Below are 17,362 nucleotides of genomic sequence, written 5' to 3'. Positions count from 1 at the left end.
TATAATAGACACGGAAATGAAAACCGATGGAGGATGAGGCAGAGAGTAAGAGAGTGAGGAATGGAAAGATTGTGAAGTAAGTACATTGGAGAGGCATAGGAAGCTTGGTATAAATAGTTGTGCATGCATGAATTGGGTCTTGATGGCAAAATCGTGTTGCGTGCAAGTTTGAAGATATTTTGTATTTTTAAAAGGGCAAAATCGTGTTGCGTGTGATGGGGATTAGAGGTACGTGGCATTGCTGAGAGTAAAGTGTCCTGCTTCTTATTGTTTATTAGCATTCGCTATTTTCACTTTGTTGGTGTTGCATTGACCAAATAGTAAAGCACATGTGGCATTTTCTTATTGTGACATGGTTAGTTTGACGACTTTTTTTTAGCATTTATAAGCATTACAAAAATTTATCATACAAGTGTAAGGTAAAAATATGTAATTGTAAATTTGTAATTTATTACATTTTGTCTTTGGTTAAAGAAATGCACTTTTAAAGAATGTAGCATCTCTCATTCGAATTAATCACATCTTTGTCTATGGTTTTGAATTTTTTTTTTTCTGCAATACTTACATGCAATATAAGTTGGCATGATCATCTTCAACTTTTTGTTTCAATTTTGAAAAACAAGGTTATTTTTTTCATGAATTAAATTCATTAAAATTGTGAGTTTTTTTTCTTAAGTTTTTACCTATGAATAACTAAATTGTTTGTATTTTTTTTGTCAGTATAGTAATCTATTCTATTATATAATAAAATTAGCTTGAAAGAAAAATGTAAACTAAAAATGCACGATTATAAATTTAAAATAATTTATATGACGCAAGTATAAAATAACTAGTTATATGTATTTCTTCTGTCAAACATATTCGGATCTAGTGACGGGTGGATCTTGGAGCGAAAATTTCAATATCCGCCATTGCGCCCTTGAATGTCGGATCCTGGAGCTCCAGGTTTTGTTTCGAGGCGCGCGTGTGTTAGGGCGGGAAACGAGCCTGTACATACGCGTGCGCCTTCCCACCACACGCTGCTCAATGCCTCGCCTCACGTGGCTCCGGACTATTGAGAATGCATAACAAATCTCGTAATTCGACGATTAACGTTGAATTTTTCTTATGACTAAGAAAATGTTTTAAATAGGCCCATCAGTCTTTTTATTTAAGGCACTTTTCATCTCGTTTAACATGAGATAAATTTATTTTCTTACACTTGCATATAAGAGAGAGAAAAGAAAAAAAAGTATAAATGGATTCCATCACTCAATACTTAAGTATAAAAAAATGAGTTTATCTCATGTTAAATAAGAAAATAATTCCTCTTTTATTTAATAGGAAAGTTTAGCAAGATAGAAGTTCTCTCTTATTGGTACAAAGTTGTAGTTGGATTCTTATCTCCAAATGCATAATGTAACATCAATAATAGATATTTTAATTTAATTTTAATGTTTAAATTTAATAAAATAAATATAATGTCGTTTATAAGAGAGAAAGAGGGGCATTCTTACGTTATGTAACTTCTAATTAAAAAATAAATCAATTAGATTTACAACTCGATATATTTTAAATATACAATTAAAACATTGTTAATAAAAAATGTGCGTAATAACCTTGTATATATAGAGAGATATGATTCTTTGACAATTGTGTCAAACTTTGAAATTCGACGTTAAATCCTAACTGTTGATTTCCGCCTATCAACGGTTAGTATTTATTGAAAATTAAACTTATTAATTCCCAATCAATGATAATCGTTGATTGACAAAAATCAACAATTAAAATTTAGTGTCGAATTTATTTTAAAGTTTGACAACGGTAACAAAGAATCATACCTTATATATATATATATATATATATATATATATATATATATATATATATATATATATATATATATATATGGTTCGATTTTTCTGCAGCCACTTTACGTGCAGCTTTGACAAATTTTTCATAGATATATGGATTAAAACATTTAATGTAGGAATCATAACCATACAAAAATTGAAAGCATTAAATATGAGGAATTATAATCATACACCTATCATTGTTGCACATACAACAACTTTAGATATGATTTTACCACATATAGAGAGAGAGAGTCAGGGTCAGGATAATGTTACACTGTTATAAAATGTTTTACTATTGGTCCCATTTATATATAATGATTTTGATTTATTAAATATTTGAGCATGATCAAGATTTGACGTAAATTTCTTATTCTTATATTAGTGTAAGAATATCTTACCCTATATACATATTATTAATATAAAGACATAAAAGTGTTCGAGCATCTTCATGATTTAAGTTAAGAATGACCCCATATCGAAACCCAATGCTTGGCTGACAGACAGACACGTTGCTGCAAGTTCTTAAAATTTACATTAGCGTACAATGCGTTCTTAAAATTGATGGTAAGTTTTATATACTTGATCTCCCATAATAAGCCATTACGTAGGTATATAATGATTCAAAGCCCAACGTATTTTCTTGTGAACTCGCTCTTAATTTTCGTGTTTAAAGAGTTGATTCGCACAAAGGTTGGCGCTAAAAGCAAGGTTCGCCACTAGCATTTCTAGGAGAATGTTATTTTTTTAATTTTTACATAGGAGAATGTTATTTTAACACATAAATCTAGCTTATTTCCCGATGAAAACAATAAACTTTACGGGAGTATATTTTTTCATGTTAAAATTTCACATGACATAGTCATATGAAATTTTTGTGTTTATTTCTCTCTTCAAATGACTTGAATATAAAATAATATGTTGTGTATTGATCTGTGTCAGAGAGTTACAATATATAGAGACCCTAATGGACTTAAGTGAAAGGCTCAAACCTAATCCTAATACAATCAGAATTTACGGATAAGACGAAATCCAATCATATCTAATAATATCTAATCATATCTAATCATATCATATCTAATATTCTAACACTCCCCCTCAAGCTGGTGCATATATATTATGAGCACCAAGCTTGTTACAAATGTATTCAACCCGAGGACCTCTAAGAGCTTTAGTGAAAACATCTGCTAGTTGATTAGACGAGTTGACAAAAGCTGTCTTGATTTCTCCTGACTGAATCTTTTCCCGAATGAAGTGACAATCAATCTCTATATGTTTGGTCCTCTCATGAAAAACAGGATTAGAGGATATATGTAGCGCAACATGATTATCACAGATGAGTGTCATGGGTTGTTTCTGTTCACAAAGATGAAGCTCCTGAATCAACTCACAGGTAGTATTTGTCATTGCACGATACTCAGCTTCTGCACTAGACCGAGCAACTACAAGTTGTTTCTTGCTCTTCTACGAAATTAAGTTTCCTCCAAAGAAAACACAATAGCCGGAAGTAGAGCGCCTGTCCGAGGGTGATCCTGCCCAATCAGTATCTGAATAACCACAAATCTCTGTATTTCCCTGATCCGAATACAACAAACCTTTTCCTGGTGCTCCTTTGATGTATCGGAGGATCCTCACTGCAGCATCCCAATGTGAATCACAAGGGGAATCAAGGAACTGACTAGCCGTACTGACAGCGAAAAAAATATCTGGCCTAGTCACAGTAAGATAATTGAGCTTCCCAATCAGCCTTCGATAACGTCCAGGATCAGATAACGGCTCCCCCTGTCTGGGCAATAACTTAACATTAAGATCTATGGGTGTATCAACTGGTTTACACCCCAACATACCAGTCTCTTCTAGGATATCCAAGGCATACTTCCTTTGACAGATAGAAATGCCCTGTCTAGATTGCGCCACCTCAATTCCCAAGAAGTAACGCAGCTTCCCAAGGTCCTTTGTTTGAAATGCACTGAATAAATGTTGTTTTAACTGGCGAATTCCGTCTTGATCACTTCCGGTGAGAATGATGTCATCAACATAGACTAACAAATAGATGCACTTGTCAGGAGATGTAATCCTATAAAATACAGAATGATCAACTTTACTGCGGATTAAGCCAAACGCCTGAACAGCAGAACTGAAGCGACTGAACCATGCTTGACGAGACTGCTTGAGACCATATAAGGATTTTTGAAGACGACACACTTGTCCAGACTCCCCCTGAGCAACAAAACCAGGTGGTTGCTCCATGTAAACTTCTTCGTGCAAAACACCATGAAGAAAGGCATTTTTGATGTCAAGTTGAAGGAGTGACCAGTGACGAATAGCAGCAAGGGCAAGAAATAGGCGGACGGATGCCATCTTGGCAACAGGAGAAAAAGTATCCCGATAGTCAAGACCAAATATCTGAGTGTAACCTTTGGCCACCAAACGAACTTTGAGGCGATCAACAGTGCCATCAGGACCAACTTTGACAGTGAATACCCATCGACAGCCGACTACTGACTTTCCGGGAAGAGCAGGAACAAGATCCCAGGTGCCATTGGAGTGAAGTGCTTGCATTTCATCAATCATCGCCTGACGCCAACCCGGATGAGATAGTGCTTCACCTGTGGTTTTAGGAATAGAAACAGACGAAATACTAGAAACAAAAGTAAAATGTGGTGAAGAAAGTCTATCATAACTCAAGAAACTATAAAGTGGATGAGGGTTGCGAGTGGATCAAATACCTTTGCGAAGGGCAATGGGAGCAATTTCTGATGGAGGATCCGGAGGGGAAGAGTCGACAGTAGCAGGCGGTGAGTCAATGAGGTTCAAATCCGCTGGAGGCGTAGTCTGACGACGCTGATAGGTGAGAAAAGGACGGTCTTCAGGGATGGAGGCAATAGGCTGCTCCTCCGGAATAGAGTCTCCTGCAACTGGTAAAGACAAATCAAGAAAAGGAACAGGAAGAACTTGATCAACTTGTGTTATCTGAGATGGGATAGAATGAAAAGGTTGTTGATCAAGGAAAGTGACATCAGCCGAGACAATATAACGCTTGAGATCAGGAGAGTAGCAACGATACCCCTTTTGAAAATGAGTATATCCAAGGAAAAGACACTTGAAGGCTTTGGATGTTAATTTATCTTTTCCTGGAGTAAGATCGTGAACAAAGCAGGTACATCCAAATACATGTGGAGGTAGAGGATAGGAAGGTGCTCCCGGAAATAAAACACTATGTGGAACTTCATTATGTAGTACGGAAGAGGGCATGCGATTGATGAGAAAGCAAGAGGTGATTATAGCATCTGCCCAAAAACGAAGTGGAACATTCATATGAATTAGTAGGGTACGAGCAGTTTCAACCAGATGCCGATTCTTACGTTCGGCCACTCCATTTTGTTGTGGAGTGTGTGGACAAGTGGTCTGGTGTAACGTCCCACGTTTCTCCAAAAAATTAGAAAACTCAAGAGACACATATTCTTTTGCATTATCACTTCGCAAAATTTGAATAGAAGCACCAAATTGAGTATTTATCTCGGCACAAAATTTTTGATAAATTGAAAATAATTCAGAACGATTTTTCATTAAATAAACCCAAGTGCAACGAGAGAAATCATCAATAAAGGTGACAAAATACTGAAAACCCAAAACAGACATTGTTCGACTAGGACCCCAAATATCAGAATGAACAATAGAAAAAGGAGCATTAGCTCTTTTATTGACTCTATTAGCAAATGAGGAGCGAGTGTGCTTTCCTTGCTGACAAGAATGACAGTTTAAAGACTTAAGATTGGATAAAAAAGGAACCATATGCTGAAGCATGGAGAGGCTTGGATGACCCAGACGGCTGTGAATTAGCTCAGGAGACTCTGTGAGAGAACAGGCTACTGGAGAAGGTAGTGCAATCAGATAGTAGAGACCTCGTGACTCAATGCCCGCTCCAATCGTCTTCCCCGTACCCGAATCCTGCATAGAAAAGGATTGTTTAGAGAAGTTAACAGTACATGAAAGAGAATGAATCAACTGGATAACAGAGATTAAATTAAAAGGAATGACAAGTATATAATAAACAGAACTCAAAGTTAAAAGGGGAGTTGGGTTGGCTTCTCCAATTCCACGAGCAAGAGCCTTAGTGCCATCAGCAAGAGTGACAGAGGGTAGGGTATTAGAATAAGAAAGTGAAGTGAAGAGATCTTTATTACCACAAAGATGATGAGTAGCACCTGAGTCTATTATCCAGGGTCCAAGAGATGATTGATAAAAACAAGCAACATGATTACCAGTGTCTTGAGTAGGATGCTGAGAAGAAACCTTCTTGAGAAGTACCTCATAGTCGGCACTTGAAAGAGTTACTAATCCAGTAGAAGGTGGTGTAGCATCAGTTTGAGCAAAGTTGGCAGTCGGTGGCTTCAAATGAGGGTACTTCCTATAGCAACGTTCTTCAAAATGCCCAAGATTCTGACAATAATTGCAACGAGGCCTCTGTCTGCGGCCACGTCCACGACCGCGTCCACTGTTCCAATTGGAATCACTGGCCCGAGAAAAGAATGGAGATGGGGTAGTACTGGAGATGATGCCAGTTATATTTTTGGATGCATTACTTGAGCCCTCCATCACAAAATAAAATAAAGGAGATGACCAGATCTGAAAATAGGAGACGAAGGAGAGATGTTCTGTTTTTTTTTTTTTTTGCGTGAACAGTAAAATTGTACGGGCGCGTGAACAGTGAAAATGTGCGGACGCTTGAACAGTACCGCCGTACGGACGTGTGAACAGGAAAATTCTACGGACTTGTGAACAGTACAGACGTGTGAATAGTACACCTGTACGGACTCGTGAATAGTACCGACGTAGGGACGATGTGAACAGTAGATCGTACGCGCCCGATGAACAGTGAATCTGTACGGACTGTACGGACGCGGTGAATAGTACTTTTTTTCTTTTTCTTTTTGTAGAACCAAGCCGAAGGGACGCACGGTGTTAGAAGAAGGAGAGAACGCCTAAGCAGTGGGCTTAGGGTTTTAGCGGAAGCGAAAAATTCCCAGAACAAAGAGCTCTGATACCAACTTGAATATAAAATAATATGTTGTGTATTGATCTGTGTCAGAGAGTTACAATATATAGATACCCTAATGAGCTTAAGTGAAAGGCTCAAACCTAATCATAATATAATCAGAATATTTACAGATAAGACGGAATCCAATCATATCTAATAATATCTAATCATATCTAATCATATCATATCTAATATTCTAACAAAATGCATTAAATAAGTGGACTCCAATTATAATTAATAAAAAAAAGATAGTTACAAAAATTTCACATAATCAAATTATATAAAATTTATTCATTCTAAAAGATTACCGATATTTCTTATCGAGTTTGTAATGATATCCTGCTTTACGTTAGTTGATATTATCATAGTTACTGATTTTGGGAATGCATCATGCATGCCATGTCATCATGTGTAAATTTGACATGATTTATTTTACATTTTGTGTCCGTTTCTTTTTTCATAAATATTAATACAACCCCACCTATTTGACACTTATAAATTGAGAAATAGGCATAAAATTTAAACATCATTAGATGAAATTTACACAGAATCCATACTCCCATTTTTAAGCTAATACAATTGGGAATTTTTACTGTTGTTTTGGGACTTGAGGGGTTTGAAGTAAGGGTGTTCGCGGTTTAGATTGGATCAGTTTTGGAAGCAAAAATTATCTGATCCAATCTGTTCAGTTTGATCATATAATCATCTATTCGGTTTGAATTTTTTTTCAAATCCGATCCAATCCAATTTTTTTCGGTTTGGATTGGACCGGTTTTCGATTTGGATTGGACTGGTTTTCGGTTTTTAAAAATCCTAAAATTTATTTCATGATTATTATGCAAATAATTTTTTTTGTATATATTGGCTTTGCAAATTATTATTATTTTAAATACAAAAGGATTAGTAAACTATAATATAGTTTTTTTTTGGCAATGAGATATGAAACTCTACAAAGATAAAATTGTTGATGAGATGTGACTAGATTTTTTCTTGAGTTTAGTTGACACCCAATGAGTCTTGGGATTAAAAACTTTTGGTCTATGATTGGGGAAAGATCCAAGTAGGTAGAGAGAAATTAATATATTAGATCGGTCTGGATTGGATCGGTTTTCATCAACCCATCCAAAAACCGATCCAATCCAATTAAAATTTGCGTTTTTTTTTTTCGGTTTTCAGTTTATTCGGTTATCGATTCGGTCACCGCGGTTTGAATCGGTTGATGAACACCGTTAGTTTGAAGTGATCTAAAAGTGTTTTCTTCTTGATATTAGAGCGTTAATATGATAATAACAGGAAATATAGAGTCGATTGTATTAAGAAATAAAAATACAGCCTCGATTCACTACTTAAGATTTTGTGAAAATCTTATAAAGACTATAGTTGTTTGCAGTGACAGACCCAGGAAAAAAAAATTATATCCGCACATTTAGTTGCGGGGTTCGGGGGCAGCGTCTCTGAATTTCTTTTTTGTAAAGAAAGTTTAAATTAACGCTTGAACCAGCTCATAATCTAGTTGCTTCCATAACAAGCTGTAGGCAATAGTTTGACCAATCATTTCCCCTCTAAATCTTATCAATCCTCCAAAACAAATATGAGAATATACTCCAACACATCCATATATATATATATATATATATATATATATATATATATATATATATCATCATTCTATTTTATAGTGGTGAATAAAAAAGTTAACACTACCTATACAGAAGACAAACAAAATCACAGTGAATGCATCGTCTCTAGATATTAACTTATTTGAGAATGTCGGATCTGCAATCAATCCTCTCTTTTTATAAAAATGAAAAAGGAAACAAAGGATGACGAGAGCATGTGAATGAGTACGTGACAGGGGAGGAAGAATAAATTTTCTCTCTAATCAATTTGCGTTGCTACGTTGTTTTAATTATCTTCGTACGTTGCTAACTAATATAAGAATAAATATCTTTTTTGGTCCCTAACAAAAAATTTGATCCCTACTTTAGTCCATTATAAAAAAATATTAGTCACCTGGTCCCTATGAAATTCAAAATGGACCCATTTTGATCTTTTTGAGGGACTAATATAGGTCTTTTTTGAATTTGTGAGAGATCATGATTTTATCTAAATTGATCCACTTTAAATTTTCTAAGAACCTTGAGATTAATTTTTTTTGTAAGAAACTAAAATGGGGATCATGTTTATTGTTAGAGACTTAAAAACATATTTACTCGTAATAGAAATATTGAATCAAGAGAAAGATAAGTACTTGCAACAAAGAAAAAAGAAAAAAACTAAGTTCAAAAGCTTTATGTCTGCACTGGCGGACATTTGCCCCAACGTGGGTCCGCCAGTGGTTGTTCCACACTTAAATTACATCTACTGTATTTGTTACAGAGATATAATATAAAATCATTTAAGGTCCATTATTTAATAATATCATGATATCACAGCAGTCTTTGTGATCAAGGTTAAGAGTACGATCATCCTCGTTATTCTCGATTTTGTAACGGAATTAAGTTTTTTTTTGAGTTAATTCAACCTTAATTATCTCTTTGAGGTGAGTTGACTCTCCCTGGTATCCCCAGAAGCTTTGTTTGACTCTTTGAGCCAGCTATGGAACTAATGCAGAGTGCGGAGCGGATCAAGGATAAAAATATTTAAATCCCTCCCAAATGTGACACGTGGAGATCGAACCGTTGCCCTTTTCTTTTCATTTACTTAGCTCCCTTATTACCAACTGAACTAGATCCATTTGGTTAGAATTAAGTTAGTACAAGGTAAAACTGCAATATCCACACTAGATATATAATATAAAATCAGTCCATCACTTAATAACTTGAGTTGTTGGTTGTGAGAACGAATACAAAAATGATTAATGCTAGATATTCAAAAGTTGTTAACATAATTTATTTGTTAATAATTAAGAATGGTTTGTTAAATAAGTTTAAGCATTAGAAATCATTTAATCTATAAAAATTCATAAATAATACAAGCTAATTTTTAACAAAAAATTACAATAGAAGAATTTTAGCTATTTATTAATTTACAGAGCCCCGTCAATGAATAGTGAAAATAGAACGATATATGTCACTAATTAATTAAGATATTTTTTTTTTGGAGCATGAGGCAAAATATCAAATCTCGTAGCCTCTAGCTTTTCTCTTGTCGGAGGTTTTTTTTGTACATGTAATGGCGTAATGCTGTCTGGAATAATATTTAAACAGATTTCATATATCGAAAAAAATAAATCAAAGTATAATGTATCTAGAATTATTTTTTTTAAAAAGGAAAATATTCTTCTCTAAGAATTGGAATTCTGAAACTAATTAAGCCCATGTGTATAAAGAAGGTAATCTGTGTGCAAATTGACTAGTAAATTATATTTAAAATATTTTTTATTAGTGATAAAGTTAAAATTAGGGAAATGTGTAACACCTTCAATAAAATAGAATTAAAAAAATAATATTATTTTTACTTAAAATTTCACCATCCAAAACTTAATGTGATACCTATCTAACCACACTAAGTATATATATAACATGATTATATATGTTCTATCTTGTGGTAGAGATGTCTAACTGAAGGTTAGTTAGTTGATCTTGGATTTAGTGTTCTTTCTAGATACCTATTGATTAGATATCTTGGGGGTAACGAATCGCGACACACAGTATGATGGCCTTAGTTAAGATGGGGTGGTGTGTGTGCTGTGTGATTGCATAAAATAGAGTTAGGAGAGATTAGTCATACATGTGATTTTTAGCTCTTATTTATAGAGTTTAAATTTGGCCTTGGGTCGTCTAGACCTTCCAAGAATATGAGCCTTACTCAGGTTCACAGTAATATATTACAATATTAATTTTAATCAAGATGTTGATGGGTCATGCCGTTAGTTTCTCTTTACAATGATATCCGACATAAAATCCTTATTCCTCCAGTCAACCAATCAAATCTTATCACCTTCAAATATATCATGCATCTTTACGACTTGGGCCTGTTGTTGGTACTTGGTAGCATGGCGTCCAGCTTGAAGCCATTTTGGAGCTACTAAAATATCCATTTTAAGAACCCTTTGTATATATGTACATAAGAGTAATTTATATTTATAAATTTTTTATTTATAAACTATACTATGTTTGACCGGTCAGACACTCTTAAGTAGAGTATTATTGGTCAGACATAATGTAATTTGTAAGATTATATAAAAAAAATTGTCAATATAACTCTACTCTATCTATATATATATATAGGTATATCTTTTAGGGGTTAATGTTTTTAATATAAATTTTATCTTCTATACATACATAAAAATATATGAGATCCATACTGGCACATATAAAAAGATAAGAGAAAATATAAATCTCACATATTTTATATATATGTAGGACATAAATTTATTTCTTACTATATAATAAACCCTATTAGGAGGTGGTGATAAAAGATAGAAGAAGCTAACTTTATTCCATTCACTCATATAACGCTGCAATAAACAGATGAAGAGGCAATGGTTCTTCTCATAATGTTATCAATGATTATAACAATGATGAAGATGTTTCCAGAATTAATAAAATTGGGTGTTTTTCATCAATGGCTAAGGTGAGCACAGATCCTTCCTGTGTTTCATTATCCATTTTCAACATCCTAATTCAGATTTACAAACGGGTTGAACCACAGGTGTTACAAAACGCTTGCATTCTTATAAGGTCAGAGAAGTCACAAACTTCAATTCCCAGAGATTTCCACTGGGCTGAAACTAATTTAATTAGCTGATTCCATGTGTGTTTATTTCCATCTGCTCACCTTACAAAAAAATGAAAAAAATAAATCTATAATTGAGATTTTGTATCGGAGTATCGGACCCTATTTATGCATCTAAAATAAATATCATTTCATGTAATTATAGAACTTTGCATGGTTTAACGGACTAATTAATGAAGGTTGAATCAATTAATAAGATTGAATACGGTAAAAAGGTTAAGGGTTTAATTCATACTCATAAACTTTTATTGATAGATTACCATGTTAAACTTTATTGAGATTTGAAACTACTTTGAAACAACTTCCCTTTTTCTGGACTATTTCATCATTTAGAACAACGAAGCAACATGGTTAATTATGGGCCCTGCTCACCGTTCTAAAAACATAACAGCGATGAAAATCTTGACCTACTATAAGTTACTATATCAGTTACCTGCAATACGTACACTGACGGATACAGAAATTTTAATGAGGTAGCGAAAATAAAAAATATTATATTATAAATAAAATATTTGAAATATAATACAGACCTAATATAAAAAAATTAAAAGAAATCTATTACAAAGATTAAGATTACTTCATTTGACTCTTATTTTATGTATTTTCTTATTGTTAAACTCATATAAAATTGAATCCGTGTTAAAACTCAAAATAATTTCTTTTTTAATGTACGTAATCAAAGAATCATCAAGAAATTGGTCTTCTATTTTATTTCGAAACTTGTTCTTGATTTTATTTTACGCATGCAGATCCTAACTTTTTCTTTCTTTTTAAATGTAAGAATTCACATGTATAAATATGTTTGCTACAAAAAAATTTCATATGCTATTGCTGCAGAAGAGACGAATCCATAAATAAATCATGTTATTCATTATCAATAAATTAGATACCCACAAAGTTATATATGTCCTTTCATTCTTTTTATAGCTAAAATTGTTGGAAATTTAAAGAGATTAAGAATAATTTAGAAGAATAGACTACAATTTTTTAATCTAATCACGTGTTTGATAAGAGGTGGAAAAAAAAAATTCCTAAGAAAATAGGGTTGGAAAATTATTTTCCTATATTTGGTAGGAGGTGAAGTAAAAATATGGCTAGGAAATTTTTTTCCCGTCATTTGCTTTTATATGTAAAATAGTTGGGGAAGATTACTACTAAAAAGTGAAGAGGTACTTGAAAAGTGTTTCAAGATTGAGTTCCACTCTCTCCTTCAATGAAAATGCTTGTGCTTCCTCTTTAGTTGTCTTCTCTTGCAATTGCAAGCTGAACAATTTTGAGAAGTTTGATTCGAGCCGTTGAGGTTTTGTTCTTCCTCTTCACGCTCACTCATGTCAGTAATTTATCCACTCACACACATTTTGTAATATTATTAAAATACCATTTATATATATAATTTTTTCTTATCAAATTTTAGGAGGCGGGGGCCCACCCTAGCCCCCCTCTAGGTCCGCCTATGAATATGTAAGACCTAAAATATTAAAAAAAAAAATTACGTGTCAACTAGTGCTTTTAATGAATTTAGATTCTTCATTTTTGAATAAACATGTGCTTAAATATGATGCTTTTGATTAAAAAAATAAATAAATAAAGAAATAAAAACACGAAAGGAGACCCCTAAAATCCCCCTTCCATCCACAATTTTTTCTCATCCTTGGCTTGACCCTGCCCAACATAACCATATGCATTTTCCAATTTCCAATGCAAAAGGCTAAGGAAATTAAAGTTTATTTGTGGCTAGGAATGCAATCTTGCTAAGCAACAATATTTCCCGGTTAAGAGCAGAAATAGCAGGGTTAACTATATGTGCTGCAGCCAAGCCTCTCTCACAGGTGTCAGGTCCATCACCAGCAACTTTGGCATCATAGTTTGCTGTTTGAGGATCATCTTTCAACTCACCCAGTGCACTCTTGAATGATTCAACAACCCCATCATAGTCAAAGTTTGCACATTGAGAAATGGCTGGAGATATGTTTGTGAGAGCCAATTGTTTGAGAAAGTTCTGGCCTTCAATGCCCTTGTTCAATGCCAACTGGAGGACCATGTTTGATAGTTGAACATAGTTCTTTGAATGTAGGATTCGAGGATCTGATCTTAGAATGGTCATGCACATTGCCCTGTCCTCCAATGCTTCCTTACAAACTTTGCCAATCAGCCTCCGACCTTTAGCATTTGCTTGCAAAGGAGAATGAGATATGAGGATCAAGCAAAGGGTTAACAACAGGGAACAAAATGCTGAAGAATTCATTTTTGGCTTTTGTGTCAAAAGATGTTGTAGAGTTTTAAGGGCTCTTTTGGTTGGTGGGAGATAGTGTCTATGTCTATGTCTATGTCTATGTATTTTTATAGGTGTTGGAATCTTTCTAGTAACTGAAATTCTAATCTGTCGACGTGAGTGGTTATTGGTCCACCTCAGCAACCTTGTGGTGCCAACAAGATTTTGAATGTAATTCTAGAACAGAGTGTTTGTTAATTAGTTGGGGAATTTTAATTTGAGGTACTGAATTAGTTTTAACCGAAACTGTTGGCTTAAATTCAACATTCAAGCTAAAGGTTTTCAAAAACATAAGCATTATTTAAACGCTGAGTTTGTTATATGAGTTTTTTTTACCTTGACAATCCAACTAATTAAGTTAAACAACAGAAAAAATAAAAAACATTGATCTCCGGGTATCACAACCATGTGGACAAAAAACTGTTAATATGTTAACTAAATTTTAGATTACTCTCTATAATTTCACCTCCTTTAGATTTTGGTCTTATAGTTTATATTTTAAAATTTATTTCTTATAGTTTTATTTATTAAAATTTTGATTCCAAAAACTAATATCTTAAGGCATGTTTGTATAGTGATGTAAAGAAAATAAAAGATAAATTTTTCATATTTTGATTTAAGAGAATTATATAGTACTGTTTATAAAAATGAACAAGAGAAAATCCAAAAGTTTCGTGATAATTCATCATTTATTCGTTCCATCCTAAAAAATTACGAAATTAGATCAGATCTAATTGAAAATAGTTCCTTCCTTTTTCTTCCAAAACTCTCTACCGCAAATATACCCTTAATAATTTAACATTATAAGAACAAATTCTTCATAAAAAAAAAAGATCAATACTTTAATGAGAATTTTTTTTAGAGAAAATAATTAAATTATATAAAAACCAACATATATACCAAAGTCTAAGAATAAATTAAAAATATAAAATCTGGTATAAAAAAACAAAAGTATATGGAATAATATATAATTTATTATAGTTCAATCTAAATCTTAATGTCATTAAAGTAGATTCTTGAGAAACATTAAGCTTAATAACATCAAAGAAAGATCTTGCATTCCTGAACTTCTTGATATCTCAACAAGTTTCATAATGATATTGCAATATCTGAGTGTACTAGCTGCAATGTCTCCTAGCTCTTCATAACTTGCCAACTTCAAAACTTTGTCTATGCTGCTTTTCTTTCATACAGCTTTCACATAACTGATCTGGATTGCTTATTTGTGGCAATCCATTCACCATCTTTGCTTTTGATAACAACTTCAGACCAGTGAATCCAAGATGACCGAACCTAAGATGCCACAACCACGAACTATCTTTTGTAATGGACTTCATACACTTTATTGCGTCTGTCTGGATACGCAGCTTGAATAGACGATTTCTTGTCATATTAATTTTTGCAATCAATTTTCTTTTTTGATTTCTGATGATGAGAGAATTATTCTTCAAATGTATATTGTATCCTTTCTCCAAAAGCTGACCAAGACTGAGGAGATTGCTTTTTAAAGATGGGATATAAAAAACATCAGAAATGTATTTTCTATCACCATTCTTTGTAAAAATCATAATCTTCCCTTTGCCTTTGACCGGAACTTTTGATAAATCTCCAAAAGTAACTTCTCCTTAAATGTTCTCATTCAACTCTGTGAATAACTCCTTGTTTTCACTTATATGATTACTTGCTCCAGTATCGAGTACCATACATCTTTTCCACTATCTTCCTCGCCTTTTTAAGTGAACAGCATAGCCGGTTCATCAGTTTTCTCTTCATTTGCAGTATAATGACTTCTCTCCGCAACTTTAGGGGCTTCTCTGCATTCATAACTGAGATGGCCAAACCTGTTGCAATTATAACATTGCAACTGAGATTTGTCACTTCTTTGTTGAAATATGCTTCCTCCTCTGGTTACGAATCCTCGTCCTCAACCTCTACTTTGGCCTCGTCCACGATTGTAAGTACCTTGACCACGTCCATATGCTACTACATCATCATCAAGTCCTCTATTTGATTGTCCACGTCCACCGCGTCCACCACGACTGTCTCGAACATTTAATCTACCTCGAGAGCTGTAGCTACCTCTGTATCCATCACGATTTCCTCTGTTACGTCTAAAACTACTGCTAGCTTAATTTTCATCAAATGATAACTTTCTTTGTAAAGCTTGCTCCAAATTGCTAGAGCCTTCATTTAGATTCATTCTTTGCTCATAAGCTTGAAGGGAACCCACAAGTTCATCGATAGTCATAGCTGATAAATCTTTTGCTTTTTCAATAGCGGTGACGATATAATCAAACTTCCTTGTTAACAATCTTAAGACCTTCTCCATTATTCTGACTTCATTCAGAGTTTCTCCATTCCTTTTAATCTCTTTGGCAACTTTTTGAACTCGTGAGACATATTCTGTAACTGGCTCTCCACTTTGTATCTTTAGATTTTCAAACTCAGCTCTGAGTGATTGAAGTCGAACCTTTTTGGCTTTGTCAGCTCCTTGGCAAGACTTCTACAAAATCTCCTATGCTTCTTTGGAAGACTTCACATCTGATATTTTTTCAAAGGTTGAATCATCAACACCTTGAAAAATATAGAAAAGAGCTTTCTTGTCTTTCCTACGTGATTCTTTAAGTGTACTTCTCCTGCGCATCTGTCGTAACTACTTTAGCGGTTGCATCTATAGGCTCCGAGTATCAAGTTTCAACAAGATCCCAGACATCTTGTGAACCCAAAAGAGTCTTCATGTGAGTGCTCTAGTTACCATAGTTTGTCTTTGTCAATTTTGGAATTTGAGGTTGAATCATCTCCGCCATCTTTTGTTGAGACACGATCGAACGAAGCTCGGATTCCACTTGTTGGAGATGGAATAAAAAAAATAGATCATACAATAGTATCAAACTTTTACAAAACACAAGTGTTGCAACACTATGACTAATTTTTTTCTCAAAATAACTCTTTCTCAAACTCCTTTTTCTTCTCTCCAGTAATCTTTTCAGACACTACTACTGTTGTTCACACACAAACTCTCACAGTTCTTTTTCTTTTCAACTAGTGCTTCGGCACTTTTTTTTAACACACAACTAGTACACATTTCAGCACATAACAGGACATATATATAGCTTGAGCACCGACTTTGTTTGCTTTGGGAACCGCCTGTGACTTTTCAAAGTGTTAAATTATACAAAAGTTCTTCAACATTCTTTAACCATCATTTAGAAAATTACTCCATGTAACTTTTCAAGCCACAAATTTTTTACCGCCTTTGACTATTATTATTAATTCCAACATTTGATGAGAGCAAATGATGAGGTGGCAAAGACTAATTTGGTTTCTAACATAAACTAATTTAATTAGCTGATTCCATGTGTGTTTATTTCCATCTGCTCACCTTACAAAAATAAAAATAAAAAAATTAAAGAAATAAATAAATCTATAATTGAGATTTTGTGTCGGAGTATCGGACCCTATTTATGCATCTAAAAT

The 17,362-nt window shown here is 33.7% G+C and overlaps 1 protein-coding gene across 1 annotated transcript; it reads right to left on the bottom strand.

Annotated features, from left to right (window-relative positions):
• Positions 1-13,330: 13,330 nt before the first annotated feature.
• On the bottom strand, positions 13,331-13,858 carry LOC133290973 (uncharacterized). Its single transcript, XM_061489132.1, has one exon. The coding sequence runs from the start codon at positions 13,856-13,858 to the stop codon at positions 13,331-13,333; it is 528 nt and encodes a 175-aa protein (XP_061345116.1).
• Positions 13,859-17,362: the final 3,504 nt, after the last annotated feature.

Source organism: Gastrolobium bilobum, unplaced genomic scaffold, assembly GCF_033153095.1.
Source record: "Gastrolobium bilobum isolate Gb01-03AN ecotype WA unplaced genomic scaffold, APGP_CSIRO_Gbil_v1 utg8260, whole genome shotgun sequence".
In the NCBI taxonomy this organism is placed as follows: Eukaryota; Viridiplantae; Streptophyta; class Magnoliopsida; order Fabales; family Fabaceae; genus Gastrolobium; species Gastrolobium bilobum.
Note: the sequence above shows the minus strand (reverse complement) of the source record. Positions and strands in the feature narration are given on the sequence as shown.